This window comes from Schistocerca gregaria, chromosome 2, assembly GCF_023897955.1.
Source record: "Schistocerca gregaria isolate iqSchGreg1 chromosome 2, iqSchGreg1.2, whole genome shotgun sequence".
Taxonomy (NCBI): Eukaryota; Metazoa; Arthropoda; class Insecta; order Orthoptera; family Acrididae; genus Schistocerca; species Schistocerca gregaria.
Window position 1 is genome coordinate 847,954,769 of NC_064921.1, and position 21,456 is coordinate 847,976,224.

General features: G+C 44.4%; 1 protein-coding gene and 1 pseudogene across 1 annotated transcript in view; one reads left to right on the plus strand and one right to left on the minus strand.

The window, feature by feature from the left end:
• Positions 1 to 208: 208 nt before the first annotated feature.
• Positions 209 to 8,961, plus strand: LOC126336005 (charged multivesicular body protein 3-like; annotated as a pseudogene).
• LOC126335206 (uncharacterized) overlaps positions 8,513 to 21,456 on the minus strand; it is a 33,809-nt gene continuing 20,865 nt past the window's right edge. Inside the window, exons 2-3 of the mRNA XM_049998218.1 lie at positions 15,990 to 16,443; positions 8,513 to 9,885 (exon numbers count right to left, since the gene is read on the minus strand). Coding sequence (XP_049854175.1) covers positions 9,720 to 9,885; positions 15,990 to 16,443 — 620 coding nt within the window. The 3' untranslated portion in view covers positions 8,513 to 9,719. The remainder of the gene's footprint in view (positions 9,886 to 15,989; positions 16,444 to 21,456) is intronic.

Below are 21,456 nucleotides of genomic sequence, written 5' to 3' on the forward strand. Positions count from 1 at the left end.
TAACATTTTGCAGTGAATTACTCGTAGCTTGTCGCTTTTTTAGCACGTATCACGCCAGTTTTCTTCAGTCATTACAGTTTCAATATTATGGTTCATGTGAGGTGAGATATCTGGCCTACGATTGTACAAGGACAGCCAGCATGACATGTTTCTTGCTACGTGGGAGTGATTGTCATGAAAAGTTTAAGAAGTGTCATTCTAGTTTAAAATGGGGCTGTTCGAGAAGACACCAGAAAAAAATAGAAAGAAATTGGTTAATGAATAGTCCCACAAAATAAGAACCGGCAAATAAAAGCAGTACGGAGGGAAGAAGATGAAGTGAAGAAATCACTGAAAGAAGCAGCAAAGAAAAGTGTCTGCACGATTTTAGCGAAAGAAAGCGGTGAACAAAATACGTACAATAATGGCTCATCTCAGCTCTGTACAGATGCAAATGAAGAAACAATCAGCCACACTCAGAGTTTCTGGTTCACAGCAGCTCTGTACAGATGCAAATGAAGAAACAATCAGCCACACTCAGAGTTTCTGGTTCACAGCAGAAGTCAACAGAATTCATGCAGGCTAAAAGTCATTAGTGCGGGTGCCAGAAGCAACAAAAATAATGAGGGAATTGTTGGAAGAGGCAATGGAAGGGGAACGGAGTGAGAGATTGAAGAAGAAGCCCAGGAAAGGTTGATACGGTTCTGTGGAAGCTGACAGCACGCACACTGGACGAGCTCCCAGCCGCCGTTACGGTCTCCCTTCGTCCAGCAGCGTCCGTCGTTGCCGCAGCCTCGGCAGATGCTAGTTTGCTACTGGAAGTCGAGGATGAACTCAAGGACGTGCAGAGTAGGTTGCGGTGTCTCCGAAGGTACTGTAAAGCTGCACAGTTTGTATTTCTGGGAAATAACTCTACCAATTCTCTTTTACTGAAGTATCTGGAGATAACTACCACGAAATATTAGTTTATGTAATTAACAAGTAGGCCAAGAGTACTATTCTACTAAAGGGCAAACAAATTTTTGGTATTATGATAGTATATAATGCTTTCGTATTCCCTTTTTTAGATTTGTCTACGGTGTTTTTGAACAAAATAGACAGAATAAAAAAGGAGCACATTTGATTTGCTTGGCATGTAATGCAGTCTGTACAACTCATGAAAGATCGATCATGATAAATGGCAAAAAAAAAGAAGTTTGAATCTCGTCCAGAACAGCAAAATTTTTATTTTTCTAAGGCTAATCAAAAGACTTCGATCACCATGTTTATTCAGTTAACTGATGTAAATGTAATTTTTTATTTGTAATACTTGGCTGTATCATTTTCAACATAGCATTGACTTTTTTATTTGCTATTATTTCTATTCTCATAATTCATGTTTCATTTGGAATCTGCTTGTGTTCCCTATAATCTGCATCCAAGGGCCTTTCATGCCTGCTCATGATTGATAAAGCGGGATCCTGTGTCGCCAGTGTGACGACAGTATCAGACAACCAGTGTCAGGGAGAAATTACAGTTTGTTTTTACCGCTAAAACTGGAATTTTGCTGCAGAGGGTGGTTATACAATCAAACTTTTTTTTTCATGAGGCATGCTCGTAGATGTGACCCTTAAACGCCGTGAACAAAGCGATCGTGATTTTATTTCTTCCGCAGATTGTTGATTGCTATTTTCTCGGGTACATTGTACATCACGAAGTTACGGTTAAGTTAGGATATGACTTAAAATTCAGGGGTACAAGTTGCTTCATCTGCCGCAGTTCAGTCATTGGCCACTTAAAACAGGCTGTCGGCAGAACATCTCCCATTTCCTTCATACCACGCGGCCTCCACTTCCATTTCTACGCGTGTCGTCTATTACCGAGCGGTAGGCGGTAGCGGATGTGGCAAAACTGTATCGGCAAGTGACAGACATCAACTTGAAAGTATTTTTTAACAGGACAATATGAATTTTCTCAGGGTGGCGAGATTCTGTCGACACAGGCGCTAAACAGGTCATTCCTGTTAGGTTCAAAAATGGTTCAAATGGCTCTGAGCACTATTGGACTTAACATCTACGGTCATCAGTCCCCTAGAACTTAGAAATACTTAAACCTAACTAACCTAAGGACAACACACAACACCCAGCCATCAAGAGGCAGAGAAAATACCTGATCCCGCCGGGAATCGAACCCGGGAACCCGGGCGCGGGAAGTGAGAACGCTACCACACGACCACGAGATGCGGGCTCCTGTTAGGTGCAGCATCAAATTCCCACAGAGCTCGCTTGAGAAAACTTTGTGTAAGACGTCTGTACGAGGAGAAGTGGCTGCAGTATCAGTATCTGTAATATTTGCCTCAGGCAGTTTTATTCCTGAGCGCGTGGGAGGAGACTACCTCTCTGGGGTACTAGAGTTAATGACGGTACGAGTAGATAATGTTACTTACTTGCTTGCTTCCTTCTGATTGGTCACGACTTCTTGTAATCGGCTCCTACCGTTGGCAATGATAGTGTGGAGATGCCGTTACCTCCATCTCGGAGTATGCTGAATGAGGTAGTGCATTTGCATTTTCTTCCAGTGCATAGCTATGAGTGACTTACTTACGGAAGATTTTTCATTTCAAGAGAAATTCAGTCCAGGGTTAATATAAAATAGTCTGGGCAGCTATGTTTCGATCGCCTTACATGTACTCAGGGAATCATTCCCTCTCTCTTCATTCTTTCAAATGCACTTAATGGAGAAACTATATCCTGTTGAAACTCTGTAATTTACAACGACCGTTTTACGTGTTCGTGCTTGTTCAAGTGATTGTTAGTCCAACAGTGTTTAATAGGATCATGTTTATACCTTCAAATAATGTCTTTTTAACCCTACCTGCTTTCTCATTTAATATACAGGAACTAAGCTGAAATAAGCTTTTGATTTAGGTAATCTTTTTCTAGTTGTTGCTTCACAATCCTGCGTTAGTCTTTGCCTTCTTAACAATATCCTTCTATTCTGCCCTCTCCTTTACTTTCTTTCTCCATTCTCTGATTCCTAGGGCTCTGATGTTTTCATCCATATCATCCAGGTATCTCTTACGTGGACTTCCTTTTAATTTTCTTCCTGTCGGTTTTCACTTGAAGATTTCCTTTGTAGTTGTATCCTCCAGCCTTAGAAGATGCCCCAGTCAGACTATTTACGTAATCCTCGATCCTCATATTTTTGTCTTCTCGACTGAAAATTTGCTATGTACAACCATTCTTAGTCGCATTGTAAAGTGGCGAGATTAATTCTGAAATGTTTGTGCAATCGTTGCGCGTATCACGTACTAAATATGGATTTATTTTACAACGCTTTAGATGTGCTACGTGGTTAAATTACAAGTCGACTTGCAACGAGGTTAGACATTACAGGTATTTGGCAGAGCAGAACAGATTTTCGCTTTGTGACGCAGGTAAGAATTAATATAGAGCTCATGCTACCGGCCACAATCACATGTACTCTACATAACAAACAAATGCCAAAAACTCAACGTGTTGGAAGCCTTGGAAATTGGCGAACTTTTGGCCCACAATACTTGTTCAATATTAATTGACCAAAACACAGCTCAGTACTTCCCCTCTTATGATATTCACTTAGTCCTCACAGTTTTCCAAAGTTTATTACACTGTCTTTTCTATTCCTCCATTCTCCTGAATCTTTTTTATTTTATTGTAGTGGGCTATTTACTCCAGTTGTTAAAATTGTCAACTCTTTTCTTTTTAGTTTTACTCTGGTTCTGTTTCTTTCCATAGGTACCTTTCAAACTATTATTTAGTATTCTCGTGCAGTAATAATTTCTTCTTATTTGGATTGTTTTAACTTAATTTGAATTGTTGTAGAGGTACTAATGCTAATGCTTTCCCTGGTTTGCTTTCGTCATATTTATTTACTGCTTAGGTCATGACTTTTTAATGGAGTTACCATTGCATTATAAAAGACGACATTTACGCTGTGGTAGTGCTTCAATCTAGAAGAGTCTTCTTTTCCCATGTTGCTTACAAATATTGTAACTGCTTTGACGACGAGACTCAGTTAAAGCACGATGATGGCTTTGTAAGCCGCAAACTGGATAACTAGATAAATTAATCCTGTAAAACATATACGATATTATGCGTTTCATTTATAATTACGCTCTTCTATCGAGAAGCGACAGAATAATCAGTGAACTTGCTGCAAATTTGGGTTTGCTTTTCTTCAGCCTATCTTTTAATGGAAGTCATGAAATCAGTATTGCTTTGCGTCTTTCCTTATTTATCCGGTACTCAACTTTTTCCCCTGTGTCAGATTCTACCAGTCGTCCAGTCTTTCCGTACATAATCATGTTAGTATTTTGCAACCACAACTTATTAAACTGATGGTTCGGCAATTTTGTTTTGGGTCATCAGTCTTCTGTGCCAACCTCTCCATCTCAGAGCAGCACTAGCAATCTAAGTCCTCAATTATTTGCTGGATGTATTCCAATATCTGTCTTCTTCTATACGTCTGTCCCCTACTGCTCCCTCTAGTACCATGGAAGTCATTCCCTGATATCTAAACATATGTCCTATCATCCTGTTCCTTCTCCGTGTCAGTGTTTACCACACATTCCTTTCCTCTCCGATTCTGCGTAGAATCTAATCATTACTTACCTTATCGACCCAACTAATTTTCATCATTAGTCTGTAGCACCACATCTCAAATGCTTCGGTTCTCTTCTGTTCCGGTTTCCCCTCACTCTACGTTTCACTACCAAACAGTTCTGTTCTCCGGGCCTACATTCTCGAGAATTTCTTCGTCTAAGTAAGACCTATGTTTGATACTAGCAGACTTCTCTTGGCCAGGAATGCCCTTTTTGCCAGTGCTAGTCTGCTTTTGATGCCCTCTTTGCTCCGTCGGTCATTGGTTATTTTGCTGCCTAGGTAGAAGGTTCTCGCTGTTCTCATTTCTGCTACTTCTCTTTACTTTCGTCTTTCCTCGATTTATTGTCAATCCATATCTTATTATCATTAGAGTGTTCATTCCATTCAGCATTATCTGATCAAAAGTATCCGGACACCTCCAAAAACATACGTTTTTCATATTAGGTGCATTGTGCTGCCACCTACTGACAGGTACTCCATATCAGCGACCTCAATAGTCATTAGAAATCGTGAGAGAGCAGAGTGGGGCGCTCCGCGGAACTCAGGACTTCGAACAAGGTCAGGTGATTTGGTGTCACTTGTATCATACGTCTGTACGCTAGATTTCCACACTTTTAAACATCCCTAGGTCCACTGTTTCCGGTGTAATAGTGAAGTGGAAACGTGAAGGGACACGTATAGCATGAAAGCGTACTAGCCGACAGAAAAGAGGCTCGTAATGTGTAATAGGCAGACATCTAGGCAGACAATCACACAGAAATTCCAAACTGCATCAGGATCCACAGCAAGTACTATGACAGTTAGGCGGGAGGCAAGAAAACTTAGATTTCATGGTGAGCGGCTGATCATAAGCCACACATTACCTCGGTATATGCCAGACGACGCCTCGCTTGGTGTAAGGAGCGTAAACATTAACACTGAACGATTGAACAATGGAAAAAGGTTGTCTGGAGTGACGAATCAAGGTACACAATGTGCCGATTCGATGGCAGGGCGTGGATATGGCGAATGCCCGGTGACCGTCATCTGCCAGCGCGTGTAGTGCCAACAACAAAATTCGAAGGCGGTGGTGTTACGGTGTGGTCGTGTTTCTCATGGAGTGGGCTTGCGCCCCTTGTTGTTTTGCGTGGCACTATCACAGCACAGACCTACAATGATGTTTTAAGCACCTTCTTGCTTCCTACTGTCGAAGAGCAGTTCGGGGATGGCGACTGCATCTTTCAACATGATCGAGCAACTGTTCATAATGCATGGCCTGTGGCAGAGTTGATATACTACAATGGCATCCCTTTAGGGGACTGCCCCGCACAGCGTCCGGACCTGAATCCTATAGAACACCTTCGCAATATTTGGAACGCCGACTTCGCGCCAGGCCTCACCAACAGACGTCGATACCTCTCCTCAGCGCAGCAGTCCGTGAAGAATGGGCTGCCATTGCCCCAATAAACCTTCCAGCACCTGATTGAACGTATGCCTGCGAGAGTGGAAGCTGTCATAAAGACTAAGGGTGGGCAAACACCATTATGAATTCCAGCAATACCGATGGAGGGAGCCACGAACTACTAAATAATTTTCAGCAAGGTGTCCGGATACTTTTGATCACATAGTGTAATTCTTCACTTTCGTTCATGATAGCAATGTCATCAGTGAAAGATATAACCGTTTCACCTCGAATTTTAATTCCACTCATGAACCTTTCTTTTGTATCCATCATTGCTTCTTCTACATTCAGGTTGAAGAGTAGGGCCGAAAGACTTATGTCCCTGTCTTACACCATTTTTAACCCGAGAGCTTCGTTCTTAGTCATCCACCCTTATTATTCCCTCTAGGCTCTTGTACGTATTATATATTACCCGTCTCTCCCTATAGCTTACCCCTATTTTTCTCAGAATTTCAACGCTTTACACCATTTCATTTTGTCTAACGCTTTATTCCAGGTCGACAAATCCTATGAGCGTGTCGTGATTTTTGCTTCCATTCTCAGCGACAACATCAGAAATGCCTCTCTGATGCCTTCACCTTTCCTAAGGCCGAAATGATCGTCATCTAGCACATCCTCAATTTTCTTTTCCATTCTTCTGTATATTATTCTCATCAGCAACTTGGATGCATGTGCTGTTAAGCTGATCGGGCGATAGTTTTCGCACCTGTCAGCTCTTGCAGTCTTCGGAATTGTGTGGATGATATTTTTCCGAAAGCCGGATGGTGTGTCACCAGACTCATATATTCTACACACCAACGTAAATAGTATTTTGTTGCCACTTCCCCCAATGTTTTTAGATGTTGTGATGGGATGTTATCTATCCTTTCTGTCTCCTTTGATCTCAAGTCCTCCAAAGCTCTTTTAAATTAACATTCTAATACTGGATCTCCCATCTCTTCCATATCGACTCCTGTTTCTTCTTCTACCACATCAGACAAATCTTCCCCCTCATAGTGGCTTTCAACTCTCTCTTTCCACCTATCCTCTCTATCCTCTGCATTTAACAGTGAAATTCCCGTTGCACTCTTAATGTTACCAGCCTTGCTTTTAATTCCATCGAAGGGTGTTCTGAGTTTCCTGTATGTTGGGTCACTCCTTCTAACAATAATTTCTTTTCCGATTTCTTTACATTTTTTCACACAACCCATTCGTCTTAGCTCCCTGCACGTCCTATTTATTTCAATCCTGAGCGACTTGTATTTCTGTATTCTTGAAATCCCTGAACATTTTCGTACTTCCTTCTTTCATCGATGAACTGAAGTATTTCTACTGTTACCCATGGTTTCTTCACAGTTACCTTCTTTGTACTTACGGTTTTCTTTCCAACTTCTGTGACTGCCCTGTTTAGAGATGTCCATTCCCTTTCGACTGTACTGCCTACTGAGCTATTCCTTATTTCTGTACCTATAGCTTTAGAGAACTTCAAGCGTTTCTCGTCATTCCTTAGTACTTCCACATCCCACTTCTTTGCATATTGATTCTTATTGACTAAACCCTTAAACTTCAGCCTACTCTTCATCACTACTACATTGTGATCTGAATCTATATCTGCTCCTGTGTACACCTTACAATCCAGTATTTGATTTCGGAATCTCTGTCTAACCATGATGCAATCTGACTGAAGTCTTCCCTTATCCCCCGGCCTTTTCCAAGTATACCTCATCCTTCTATGATTCGTCTCTATTACCAGCTGAAATTTGTTACTGAACTCAATTAGTCTTTCTCCTCTCCCATTTCTTGTCCCAAGCCCATATTCTCCCGTAACCTTTTCTTCTACTCCTTCCCCTACAACTGCATTCCAGTCCCCCACGACTTTTAAATTTTCATCTCCCTTTACATACTGTATTACCCTTTCAGTATCCTCATATACTTTCTCTGTCTCTTCATCTTCAGCTTGGGACGTGCGCATGTAAATCTGAGCTATCGCTGTCGGCGTTGGTTTGCTGTCCATTCTGATAAGAACAACCATATCACTGAACTGTTCACAGTAACACTTTCTCTGCCGTATATTCCTATTCATAACGAATCCTTCTCACATTATACCATTTTCTGCTACTGTTGATATTACACTATACTCATCTGACCAGAAATCCTCGTCTTCTTTCCATTTCACTTCACTCGTAGAACATTATCCTTTCGTTGATTACTCAATCTTTTTCTCATGGTAACCTCCTCCATAGCAACTCCTCTCCCGGACATCCGAATCGGGGGCTATACCTCGAAAAATCCTGATCCTAAAAACAGGAGTGTTTACATAACGATTACACTGCACGATGTGCTGCACGTAATTTCACTAGATATATCACTATTTTGTTTTACACAGTAACGTTGAAAGTCAACTGAAAAGTGATGATCATGGAAATGGATCGTAATGGAATCTGTTGTTAATGTCCTTATACCATCACAGGATAATAACTGGAAAAATATATTGGTAAATTACAGAAACTTTATTGTCAAAGTGATGAATGAAACAAAGTGATAGGCTAGAGAATATTGTACAACTGCAACAAGCTACTTATATGTGTTACGATATTTCTGAGATGCATCTATTTCATAATAAATAAAAGGTCTCCACAGTTTAATCACTAATAAATATAAAAAACCTGTGTTAAAATCTTTATTCAAATCATTTAAATACCGCTTACGACGTACAATACTATTTGCTAAAGTTTATGATTTGTGACAGTATTTCATCATTCGCAATTCACCGCCAATAAGGCACTGAACCGATGAATATACTTGTGACAGGAACTAAGACTGTCAGAATGGCTGGAAAGGCGATCACGCGAGCCCAGTTCAACTAACATCTCCTGCAACAACACGTGGTTACCTATCTCATGGACTGTAATTATGCTCTCCTTGATACTTTTCAGGTGAGCCAGTGCACTCAGTAGGCCAGTCTGATCCATTTCGACGGAGTGCTTATTTGTGAGGCAGCGAGGAAAGGCTTGGATACAGTTCACTCACCATTTGTTGCTTGCTGCGGTAGCTATTTGCCGGTACCATTTAACTCAGTGACAATGCCTATCGCGCGAAGGAGTTGTGTTTAACACATTCCAGTCACACTGATCGATTGAGATGATAATAGCAGCAAAAACTGGTCACTATGTTCAAGAGGAATCATACTGCTGGTACACATACATTCCACAGTCGTAGGGTGCTGAAGAGTCTATCTAGACAGCATTGCCTCATCATGTGGTAGCTCGTAATTATCGCATTACAATTTAGACATACACATTAAGTCACTCCTATTGTAAGACTGTTCCTTCCTGGCATTTGAGCACCGCTTGACATTGCAATTGTGACTCTTACACTCACCTCTAGACTTTCAGAATTTGGTGTATACAGAAACTCTCGTAGTTTGCAATGAAAATATTTGTTTTGGAATATATACGTCAATATTCGAGTAACATTTGAATTCGTACCTTGCTAAGTACTCCTTGTTTCAGAGGATCATTACAGACACAGACAGGAGACTGGAACAAAAGTCATTCAAATCGTCCGTGTATCATGTATCAGTCACACTTGTAGTCAACACTATGAGCCCTCCCCAAACATAGCTCTCATCGATCATCTTAGGGGGTGTGGACAGAAACTGCAGCTTTCGCCTGCTGGAATCTGCTGTAGTCCATGGTCTAGCGCAGCGCCAGCTCTCCACCAGGTAGTCTCTCCAGGCGACCCTCTCGCTCCAGGTCCATTCGGCACTGCTCCACCCTGTCCTCGCAGACTCCAGACCGCGCTCCAGACAGGAACTCCTCCCGGTACTCATTCATCAGGCCAAGAGGGATACCAGCGTCAGTCCTGGAACAGTTCAGCAACGGACTAAGTGAATGCTAACGCCCAAACCAATTTCTTCTCAGAAATTAAAAAAAACTGTTGAAACTAACCTGGTACGCAAACCTTGAGGACGAAATTAACTTTCGCATAATTTATCACCAACCAAGAAAATAGCTCGCTGAAACGTAGATGACACATAGAATTTCTGTAGTGCAGTGCAGTGCAGTGCTGAGGGTAACAGAAAGAAATACGCTATGAGACGAACAGCAATGATATTTTTTTTGAAAGACAATAAATAAGACTGAAGTCACCGCGATTCATGATGGCCCCGGGTTACTACAAAAGGTGGTTGATTCAGATGGCTCAAATGGCTCTGAGCACCATGGGACTTATCATCTGAGGTCATTAGTCCTCTAGAACTTAGAACTACTTTAACCTAACTAACCTAAGGACATCACACATATCCATGCCCGAGGCAGGATTCGAACCTGCGACCGTATCAGTCGCGCGGTTCCAGACTGTAGCGCCTAGAACCACTCGGCCACTGCGGCCGGCTACAAAAGGTGGGAAACAGTTCTTAATACGGCATGTGATTATCACAGACGGCATGCATAGTTTGCAACGTGTTCCCTGGTTGGTCACAACTTTGGTAAACTACTCTTGTGGTAGGGTGTTTCATTTCTCCATCAGCGCTGTTAACAAGAACTGGATGCTCGCTGGTACATGTAGAAGTGGTACAATACGTCTTTTCAACGCATCCAACACGTCCTGAATGGGATTTACATAAGGGGAACGGGCAGACCAATCCACTCGTCGAATATACTCTCGTTCCGAGAGCTACTCCACTTACGCAGTTCCATGCGGGAGCACATTGTCACCCATAAAAACGAAGTCAGGGCCAAATGCACCCATGAAAAGATGCACGTGTGGAAGGAAAACAGAATCACAACAATGTTGACCGGTGAGTGTACCGCGTTCAAAGAAATGGAGGTCAGCACGCCCATGTAACATTATGCCTCATCACAACGTAACACCTGGACCAGCAAAAGGAATGTATTCGGCAAGGTCACAAGTGAATTACTTATTCCCAGCTCTCGCCACATGAAGATGCGTCCAGCACTGTCGAACGTGATCGTTTCAGTGGTCCAGGTGTTGTGATATAGCGAGACAAAATCTGACCTCCAAATCTTCGGACACGGTACACTCTCCATTTCACGTTATTGTGACACCGCACTGCTCCCCCACGTGCTGTGGTGCTTTCGGCAATGACATGTAGATGACGATGGGTGACAGGAAGTGGAGGAGCTCTTGAAACGAGAAGATATCGGGAACGGGGGGGGGGGGGGGGGGGTATGGGGTGCGGAGTGAACCGCTGGGTCACCGGACTTAAATACCATCGTGAGCGTGTGGGATACGTTGGGGAGACGTGCTGCAGCTCGTCCTCATGCTCCAACGACCACCCAGCCGCGCTGGTAGAGGAATGGAACGAAGTACCAGATGAAATCCTTACCAACCTCAAGACCAGCATGGGAGCACGTTGCAGAGCATACATTGTCGTCGGGCGTGATCAGTCACACAATTAAATACCCCTTTTTTTTAATTTCCAGGGGACCATCATGAATCTCTCTGACTTGATAAAAGTGTCATTTCTGTTCATCTCATTATGTATTTCTTTCAGTTACCACCTGTACTCTACCGTGAAAATTCTTTCTATATATGGTCCAAATTTCATCGAGCTATGTTACTTGGGGGTGATACATTATGCCAAAGTTAGTTTCTTCCTCAATTTTTACACACCAGTGTATAGTGCTTTACATTTGTTGAGGAATAATCTCCATATGGAATGGAAGATCAAGAGAGAAGTGCTACGACTAGAAAGTGTGTAAGCGACGGATGCAATGTTTCTTTGTTGTTCAACCTGTGTATCGAGAAAGCAATGAAGGGAATAAAAAATAGTAAGTTTCAATTCGGGATGAAAAGTTATCAATGACAAAATTATCACATGATATCATTATCACCTATGAAGCTTAGGAAGAAGACAGGATCTCGGGAATGGTATGAACCGCGTGGTCTCAGGCGCCTTGCCACCTCCCCCCCCCCCCCCCCCCCCCCTCCCTCGGACGTTCGATTAAGCTACATTAAGTACTGTGTAAGCCTAGGGACCGATGGCCTCAGCTGTGTGGTCCCATAGGAACTTACCACAGGTTTCCAAAATGGAATGAACAGCCTGCGGAGCACAGAATATGATTAATGACAAATTAAGAAAAGACGAAAATACTGAGGATCAGTATAAAAGAGATACTCAAAAACTTAACTTCAAACCTGGGGACCACATGTAGAAAAGTGAAGGAATTCTGCTACTATGGAAGTAAGAAAAACGCATGACAAGCAAGGAAGATATAAGAAGGAGATTGCCACAATCCTCGCAAGAAGTGTTATCTAGCATAGGTCAGCAGTTGAAAAAGGAATTTCTGAGGATGTACTCATAGCTCACAGAATTATGTCGAATTGGGAAAGCCAGGACAGAAGAGAATCGAAGCAGTTCAGATGTAGTGTTACAGAACAATACTGAAAATTAAATGGAATGATAACAAAGGAGGAGGTTTTCCACAGAATCGGCGAGTATAGGTGTGGAAAAGGCCACTATAGGAAGCCACAAGATGATAGGACATGTGTTAAGACATCAGGGAATAACTTACAAGGTACTAAATGGAAGAGTAGACCGTAAAAGTTTTGGGCGAATACTGAATTTGAAAATATATACAACAAATAATTCAGGGAATTGGGTGGAGTAAGTACAGATCTAAAATAGGGAAAATGGTATAGCACAGATAACTGTAGCAAGCTACATTACAAAAGTTAGAAGACAGTCGATGCAAAAAAGAAAAAGAAAAAAAAGTGACAACACAAAATCATTTAGGTCGCGCAACCAGTGTGATACTTATTTCGAATTTTTTATTTTTATATGTTCTTGTGATGTTCAAGAATATTATTGGCGGCGGCCGAAGTGGCCGTGCGGTTCTAGGCGCTACAGTCTGAGCCCAGCGACCGCTGCGGTCGCAGGTTCGATTCCTGCCTCGGGCATGGATGTGTGTGATGTCCGTAGGTTAGTTAGGTTTAAGTAGTTCTAAGTTCTAGGGGACTGATGACCTCAGATGTTAAGTCGCATAGTGGTCAGAGCCATTTCAACCAACCAATATTACTGGTGAGAGTGTCAAGTAGGATCCTCACTTCAGCAGCGGTTTGTCTGTGGCTGAGAAACGTGACCTACTACGCACCGTTCACTAGCTGTCTGCAGCCAATAGGGATTGAGAGAGAGGAAGCACTGGTTGTCTGTTTGGCCACCACCGTAGGGCAGACACTCAAAGCCACTAGTTTTCTCCGGCACCTGCTCCCAGCTAACCAGGATGTATTTCATCCCAAAACCCTTTACGGACTTCAGTTCCGCATGATCCTTCGCCCTTAGCATGGTTTTCCAGAGCCTTGCGAACAAACCTGGGCACATTAGTTTATACTCCGAATAAGGAACAAATTTCCTGTTTGTTCTAAAATTTACATCTTATTATTTAACGCCCCCAAACGATTCCCACATTCTGGCTGTCCTAACGATGCTCACTTTGCTCTATAATAATGTCGAAGATGGTAGATTTGAATACGGGCTAGTTAAAAGAGGTGCAGCCTCCCTAGGGACTACCATGTTACCGTTGGTGGGGAGGTTTGTTTGTGTCAGCGATTGCCTGGGCTGTGCTGGCGGGAGCAATCGTCCTGGAAGGGTCACCTATGCCAGATTCGTCAGCTGGTGAGATTCCATCCCTTCTTGGATGTATGTCGGCGGTAACCACACGGGAACTTAGCAAAGTCTGACGTTATTTCCGCTTATTTGTGTCAGGCTTCTTCTGCTTTGTTTTCTGTCAAGATTAATTGGTTAACTACTGATTTGTTCGACCTCAACGGTGTTAGGTTTCGACGCAGGAGTGCATCTTTCATTTTCATTTTCTAACTCCAACGGCGGCCACAGTGAAAAGGACCTGGCGCTATTTATATGGATTTGTTGAAGACCGGACCAAATGTATTGTTTGAATATTTCACTAAGCTACTTAATTTCTTTCTTAGTCGACGGGGAATCTCTGACGAGTTTCAAGAAGGTTCAAAATGGCTCTGAGCTCTATGGAACTTAACTTCTGAGGTCATCAGTCCCCTTGAACTTAGAACTACTTAAACCTAACTAAGGACATCACACGCATCCATGCCCGAGGCAGGATTCGAACCTGCGACCATAGCGGTCGCGCGGTTCCAGACTGCAGCGCCTAGAACCGCTAGGCCACTCCGGCCGACTTTAAAGAAGGGTTCATCACAAACATATATAAACACGAAAGCAGGGCTGACTGCGCAAAATATCGAGACATCACAGTTCTGTATCGAGATCATATGGTAAGATTCTTAAAACTAGAACTGAGAGAAATATTGAGGAAGTGGAACATACAGGTAGTTCTTGCACTGATAATATTTGCAACATTACACAGGTGACTGACAAGAAAATGTGACATAACTTCTAGACACGCGGTCTTCACAGACTCGCAAAATGCCTATTACAGTGTACTACTTTCTATTACGTGGGAAGCAATGAATAATAAGAATATTCATATATGTTCTAAACACGCCATTAGAAAGCTGTATTCAGATAATACTTGTGTTAAAGTTGGGAAGTTACTGTCACATAAATGTAAGTTTAGCAATGGACAGACGCTGCTTAGCGCCCACCCTCTTCAAAACGTTTTTGAATGAAGGACTGAAAAATTGGAAATGGAGAGTAAAAATATGGGAAGTAGAATAGGTTGTGACACCTGTTCTCCCTAAATAACGTCGACGATCGGACAGTTTTCGCTGAGGAAGAAGAAGGTATATAGTATGTGTTAAATAGCTTAAGGAAGGGTGTGAGTAGTGGAGTACGAGAATAAACTCCACAAAGACTAAATACTTGTTTATCTGAGATATAGGAAGGGATCTTTTATGGCTAAAGCGTAGTCGACCATACAAATATTTAGGGATATCGTTTTGGGCAGGGACGGAAGCTACGAGAAAATAAAGCTCAGAGTAGGGAAGGCTAATGGCTCTGAGCACTATGGGACTCAACATCTTAGGTCATAAGTCCCCTAGAACTTAGAACTACTTAAACCTAACTAACCTAAGGACATCACACACACCCATGCCCGAGGCAGGATTCGAGCCTGCGACCGTAGCAGCCCCGCGGTTCCGGACTGCAGCGCCAGAACCGCACGGCCACCGCGGCCGGCAGTAGGGAAGGTAAAGGTGGCAATTAGGCAGATACATTCCACTGTTTGGAACAAAAATACATTAAAAACTTGGAAAGAAAGATATACAAAACTATATTGAGAGCATTGTTCTGTGTGGTGCTGAACTGGCGGAAGTCTCCATGGCCAATCAGAAGAAATGAAAAGCAATGGAAATGAAGCTGAGGAGACGAAGTTGTGAAGTAACAAGAAGAGAGAAAATAAGAGGTGAAGTGTGACGAGAACAGAGTGGAGCTATCAAGGATACTGAAAACACAATTGGGAACAATCACCTAACATGGTATGGACATTTTAGACGAATGGCAGAGGAAGAACGGTTTCCTGAATTATGGCACTGTGACAGGATCTGGGCTATACTGAAACAAATGGAGTGTAGTGTCCAATGCAGGACAGAGCTAGGCAACACTAGGACTGTAAAAATACAAATAGATGAGAATTTGGACGCGAGAGGCGCTGCAAAGTGTAGAAAACTCTTAGGAAGAAAAAGAAGCAAAAGGGGTACAGAGAGTCTTTTCTTCCTGTACGACATTCACAGAAGGAACTGGGTAGCGATTCTCTTGTAGCAAGCACCCTTCACATTAGGTGTTATAATGGCTTGTCGCCGGCCAGAGTGACCGAGCGGTTCTAGGCGCTACATTCTGGAACCGCGCGACCGCTACGGTGGCAGGTTCGAATCCTGCCTCGGGCATGGATGTGTGTGATGTCCTTAGGTTAGTTAGGTTTAACTAGTTCTAAGTTGTAGCTATTCCATAGTGCTCAGAGCCATTTGAATAGCTTGTTGAGTGTAGGCGGAGAGCTGGACAGACAGAGACTCACATCATCTGGTAGCCCTGGAAACCCCAGGCGACGCCCAGCTGACAGGCAACGCTGAGGCCACAGCCCCAGGGCCTGGCCGGTTCGGGCACGGCCTGCGTCACGTTCAGCATGGCAGGCGCCTCCGTGGTCGGCACCGGCTCTTCCGGCTGCTGGTCTCTTTCGCCCAGTTTGCCCTTCCGCCGCCTGACAGTGGCGGCCGTGGTGGTCGTGGTAGTAGTGGTCGTGGTAGTAGTGGTTGTGGTGGTGGTGGTGGTGGTGGTGGTGGCGATGTAGACGGGCACCAGCACGGAGAGCAGCGGCGCCAGCAGCAGCACGGGCGCGATCAGCAGCTTGAGCAGCAGCAGTGGCACCTTCAGCACCAGCTTGGCGCCCAGCAGCGCCAGCACCGACTTCACCACCGACGACACCAGGCCGCCGCCCTTGTCACGCCCGCCGCTGCCCTTCCACCACGAACCTGTCCACACCACGACAACAATGCTTGACGAGTACCTGTGTTACATTTCTGTGACTACTGGAGGGGCAGATGGACAGTTAGATCAAAACACTGCTCGCAAAGATCGGTCTACAGTCCTGCAGTTTGGATTTTATACGCTGAAGCCCTCCTCCGTCTACCAGACTGGGAAATCAAATTGATGGTCCAATCACACTTGTGAGGCCCACTGGCGCCCACTTATAGCAAACCTATCTATAGCAGTACAACAAAGCACGTTACTCCTCTGTGAGCGCTCTTGGGGGAAGATGGTTAGCCAAATCCAAAGGACGTTTTAGAGAAATGATCTGTGGACCTATAATCTGGATAATAGACATGAAACCTTACTCCGTCGACTGGGAAGATCAAACTGACGGGGTTGCCAGCCAGACTTGTGCTGTTTTAATACCCTTTCACCACAGTCTTGTCCACACCACGACAGCAGCAATGGCCATGTTACATCTCTGTGGCTACTGAAGGTGGCGAATTGCCGGTTCGATCCAAATGCTGCTCATGAAGGTCAGTCTATAGTCCTACAGTCTGGATTATCGGATGAAGCCCGTCTCGATCTACCTGGATATGATATCAAACTGAAAGACTAACACATTTGTCACGTCCCTGTCGCACTTTCGCTGCAAACCTGTCCACACCAGTACAATCAACAACGCAAGCGTTGCTCTTCCGTGACAACTGTGTGACAGGGGGGGGGGGGGGGGGGGGGCGGGGGAAGTTAGTTATCAAAATCCAAATACATTTGTGATCGATCTGTGGACTTACTCCGGGTTATTGGCACTGGACTGGGATGATCAACTGATGGTGTTGTCTGATATGCTTGTAGTGTCTTCAAAAACGGCTCTAAGCACTATGGGGCTTAACATCTTTGGTCATCAGTCCCTTATGCTTAGAAGTACTTAACCCTAACTAACCTGAGAACATCACACACATCCATGCCCGAAGCAGGATTCCAACCTGCGACTGTAGCAGCCGCGTGGTGCCAGACTGATGCACCTACAACCGCTGGGCCACAGCGGCCGGCTTGTAGTGTCTGATGGAGTCCTTTCACCATATTCTTATCCACAGCAGGACAACAACAACGCCTTTGTCATATCTCTGAACCCTTCCTCGTTCAACTAAACTGGTAAGATCAAACTGACGAGTTTTCCTGTCGCACTCGTGGTATCCATTGGCGCCCGTCCACAACAGGACAACAATAATGCTTGTGTTGCACCTCCGTGACCATTGTATGGCCAGATGGTTAGCAAGGTTCTAAGTATGCTCATTACTCTAGATTTACGGATCAATATTACTGTTGAAACTTCCTGGCAGATTATGACTGTATGAGACTCGAACTCGATGCATTTGTCTTTCGAGGGCACGTGCTCTACAAACTGGACTACCCAAGCACAACTTACGATCCGTTCTCACAGCTTTACTTCCGCCAGTAACTGATTTACTATCTCCACACTTCACAGAAGTTATCCTACGAAACTTTCGGGACTACCACTTCTGGAAGAAAGAACGTTGTGGAAGTCTGCCAATAGACATACATCAGGCTCTGGCTAAGCCATTTCTCTGCAATATTCTTTCTTCCAGGAGTGCTAGTCCCGTAGGTTTCGCAGGAGAAGTTACGTGAAGTTTGAAAGGTAGGAGATGAGGCACTGGCGGATGTAAAGCTGGGAGGACGGGTCGTGAGTCGCGCTGGAGTAGCTAAGTTGGTAGAGCACTTGCCCACGAAAGGCAAAGGTCTCACGTTAACTCCTCGTTCACTAGCACGGTTTCAATCTGCAAGAAAGTTTCATATCGGTGCACACTTCATTCTGGCAATATTATCATTTGCCAAAAGGGCACCCCTCCTTGCTTTGCTGAATCGTATAAGCTGTCTGATATGTAGGTCTTCAACTAGCGAATTTTGTGAAGGGATGTCAAGTGAAAGTTACCCGGTACCATAACTACATGAATCTGCCTATACCATTCCTGAACTAAGTATCCGTCAATGATAACATTCCAGTTATTCTACACTATATGATGTATGCAAGAAAAAAACAGTTTATTTATTTATTTATTTTTAAATTTGTTGTAAGTTCCTGTGGGACCAAACTGCTGTGGTCATGGGTCCTTAGGATTACACCCTACTTAATCTAACTTAAAATAACTTACGTTAAGGGCAACTCACACACCCATGCCCCAGGGAGGAATCGATCCTCCGACAGGGGGAGCCGCGCGAACCGGGGCAAGATGCCCAAGACCACGCGGCTGCCTCGCGCGGCAAGCACTTTATATTTTTACGTAGAAAATGTACTTTCTGGATGTACAAAAAGTGAAGCAAGGTACACGAACAGAATATTTCCTTTGAGCCTGGCCAACATGATAGTAATATTAAATAGCAAAATGATTCAAATGGCTCTGAGCACTATGGGACTCAACTGCTGTGGTCAGCAGTCCCCTAGAACTTAGAACTACTTAAACCTAACTAACCTAAGGACATCACATACATCCATGCCCGAGGCAGGATTCGAACCTGCGACCGTAGCAGTCGCACGGTTCCGGACTGCGCGCCTAGAACCGCGAGACCACCGCGGCCGGCTATTAAATAGCAAACCATTTCCTAAAGGTCTACAAAATCATAATTATTTGTCACGAACCGGCTTTCGGCTTGTTAGGTCATCTTCAGGTGACAACGATTCATTGTTATGACGTAGAACGTGAAATTTCACATTTTGGTAACAAAAGGAGGAAGATGACGCTACTGAAAGTACTGGAAATCGTCAAACACTTGGATCAAAATACCAGTTTAGTAAATGACAAGACACATTTTCGTTTTCACCTTTCTTAACTTACGTTTTCGTTGCAATTACTAGATTTAAGTTGTATTTTTATCTTATTTTCCTCATCATCTGTTTAATGTATTTCCACATAAAAAATTGTTACCCCTCCACTTTTAAGTTAATTTAATTAGTGCTGTGAGACAAACACTGTAATCTTTCCCTAAGTATCTGTGTAGCTCGTGAAGAAATAAATACAATTTTTCAAACCCTTTGAAAGTGCTTTCCTCCTTAAATTTAGCATTGTACATTCTTTTCACCTACCATGCTGCGTCTGTTCCCTAGTTCCGAGGCCTGTTACTTTCATAAAATAAAAATTATGGACAACTGTGTTTGATAAGTGGGCATGCAACTTTACGAAATGTATATAATTGCATGTCTGCTTGAAATGGATAAACAATATTTTATTCAAAATAATTTTCATTGTTATTTATACATTTCTCACACCCCTCCGGCAGGCTATGAATTCCACGCCAAAAAGAACAGTTCTTTTTTTGAAGCGAACCAGTCAGCGGGCCATTTAATACATTTTTATACGAATTAAAGCGTCATTCAGCGAGAGCGTTTCCCAGTGATGCAAATACACTCCTGGAAATTGAAATAAGAACACCGTGAATTCATTGTCCCAGGAAGGGGAAACTTTATTGACACATTCCTGGGGTCAGATACATCACATGATCACACTGACAGAACCACAGGCACATAGGCACAGGCAACAGAGCATGCACAATGTCGGCACTAGTACAGTGTATATCCACCTTTCACAGCAATGCAGGCTGCTATTCTCCCATGGAGACGATCGTAGAGATGCTGGATGTAGTCCTGTGGAACGGCTTGCCATGCCATTTCCACCTGGCGCCTCAGTTGGACCAGCGTTCGTGCTGGACGTGCAGACCGCGTGAGACGACGCCTCGTCCAGTCCCAAACATGCTCAATGGCGGACACATCCGGAGATCTTGCTGGCCAGGGTAGTTGACTTACACCTTCTAGAGCACGTCGGGTGGCACGGGATACATGCGGACGTACATTGTCCTGTTGGAACAGCAAGTTCCCTTGCCGGTCTAGGAATGGTAGAACGATGGGTTCGATGACGGTTTGGATGTACCGTGCACTATTCAGTGTCCCCTCGACGATCACCAGAGGTGTACGGCCAGTGTAGGAGATCGCTCCCCAAACCATGATGCCGGGTGTTGGCCCTGTGTGCCTCGGTTGTATGCAGTCCTGATTGTGGCGCTCACCTGCACGGCGCCAAAATCGCATACGACCGTCATTGGCATCAAGGCAGAAGCGACTCTCGTCGCTGAAGACGAGACGTCTCCATTCGTCCCTCCATTCACGCCTGTCGCGACACCACTGGAGGCGGGCTGCACGATGTTGGGGCGTGAGCGGAAGACGGCCTAACGGTGTGTGGGACCGTAGTCCAGCTTCATGGAGACGGTTGCGAATGGTCCTCGCCGATACCCCAGGAGCAACAGTGTCCCTAATTTGCTGGGAAGTGGCGGTGCGGTCTCCTACGGCACTGCGTAGGATCCTACGGTCTTGGCGTGCATCCGTGCGTCGCTGCGGTCCGGTCCCAGGTCGACGGGCACGTGCACCTTCCGCCGACCACTGGCGACAACATCGATGTACTGTGGAGACCTCACGCCCCACGTGTTGAGCAATTCGGCGGTACGTCCACCCGGCCTCCCGCATGCCCACTATACGCCCTCGCTCAAAGTCCGTCAACTGCACATACGGTTCACGTCCACGCTGTCGCGGCATGCTACCAGTGTTAAAGACTGCGATGGAGCTCCGTATGCCACGGCAAACTGGCTGACACTGACGGCGGCGGTGCACAAATGCTGCGCAGCTAGCGCCATTCGACGGCCAACACCGCGGTTCCTGGTGTGTCCGCTGTGCCGTGCGTGTGATCATTGCTTGTACAGCCCTCTCGCAGTGTCCGGAGCAAGTATGGTGGGTCTGACACACCGGTGTCAATGTGTTCTTTTTTCCATTTCCAGGAGTGTAGATGATAATCGGACGGAGCCATGTTTGGAGAATAAGTGACATGCCCTAGTATTTCCCAACTGAACGCCTCGATCGTTTCCCTGACCAGTTTTTCTGTGTGTGATCGGCCGTTATCATGGAGCAATACAGGTATGAGTTTGTGTTGTTTTTTTCCCATATTCCAATCGTT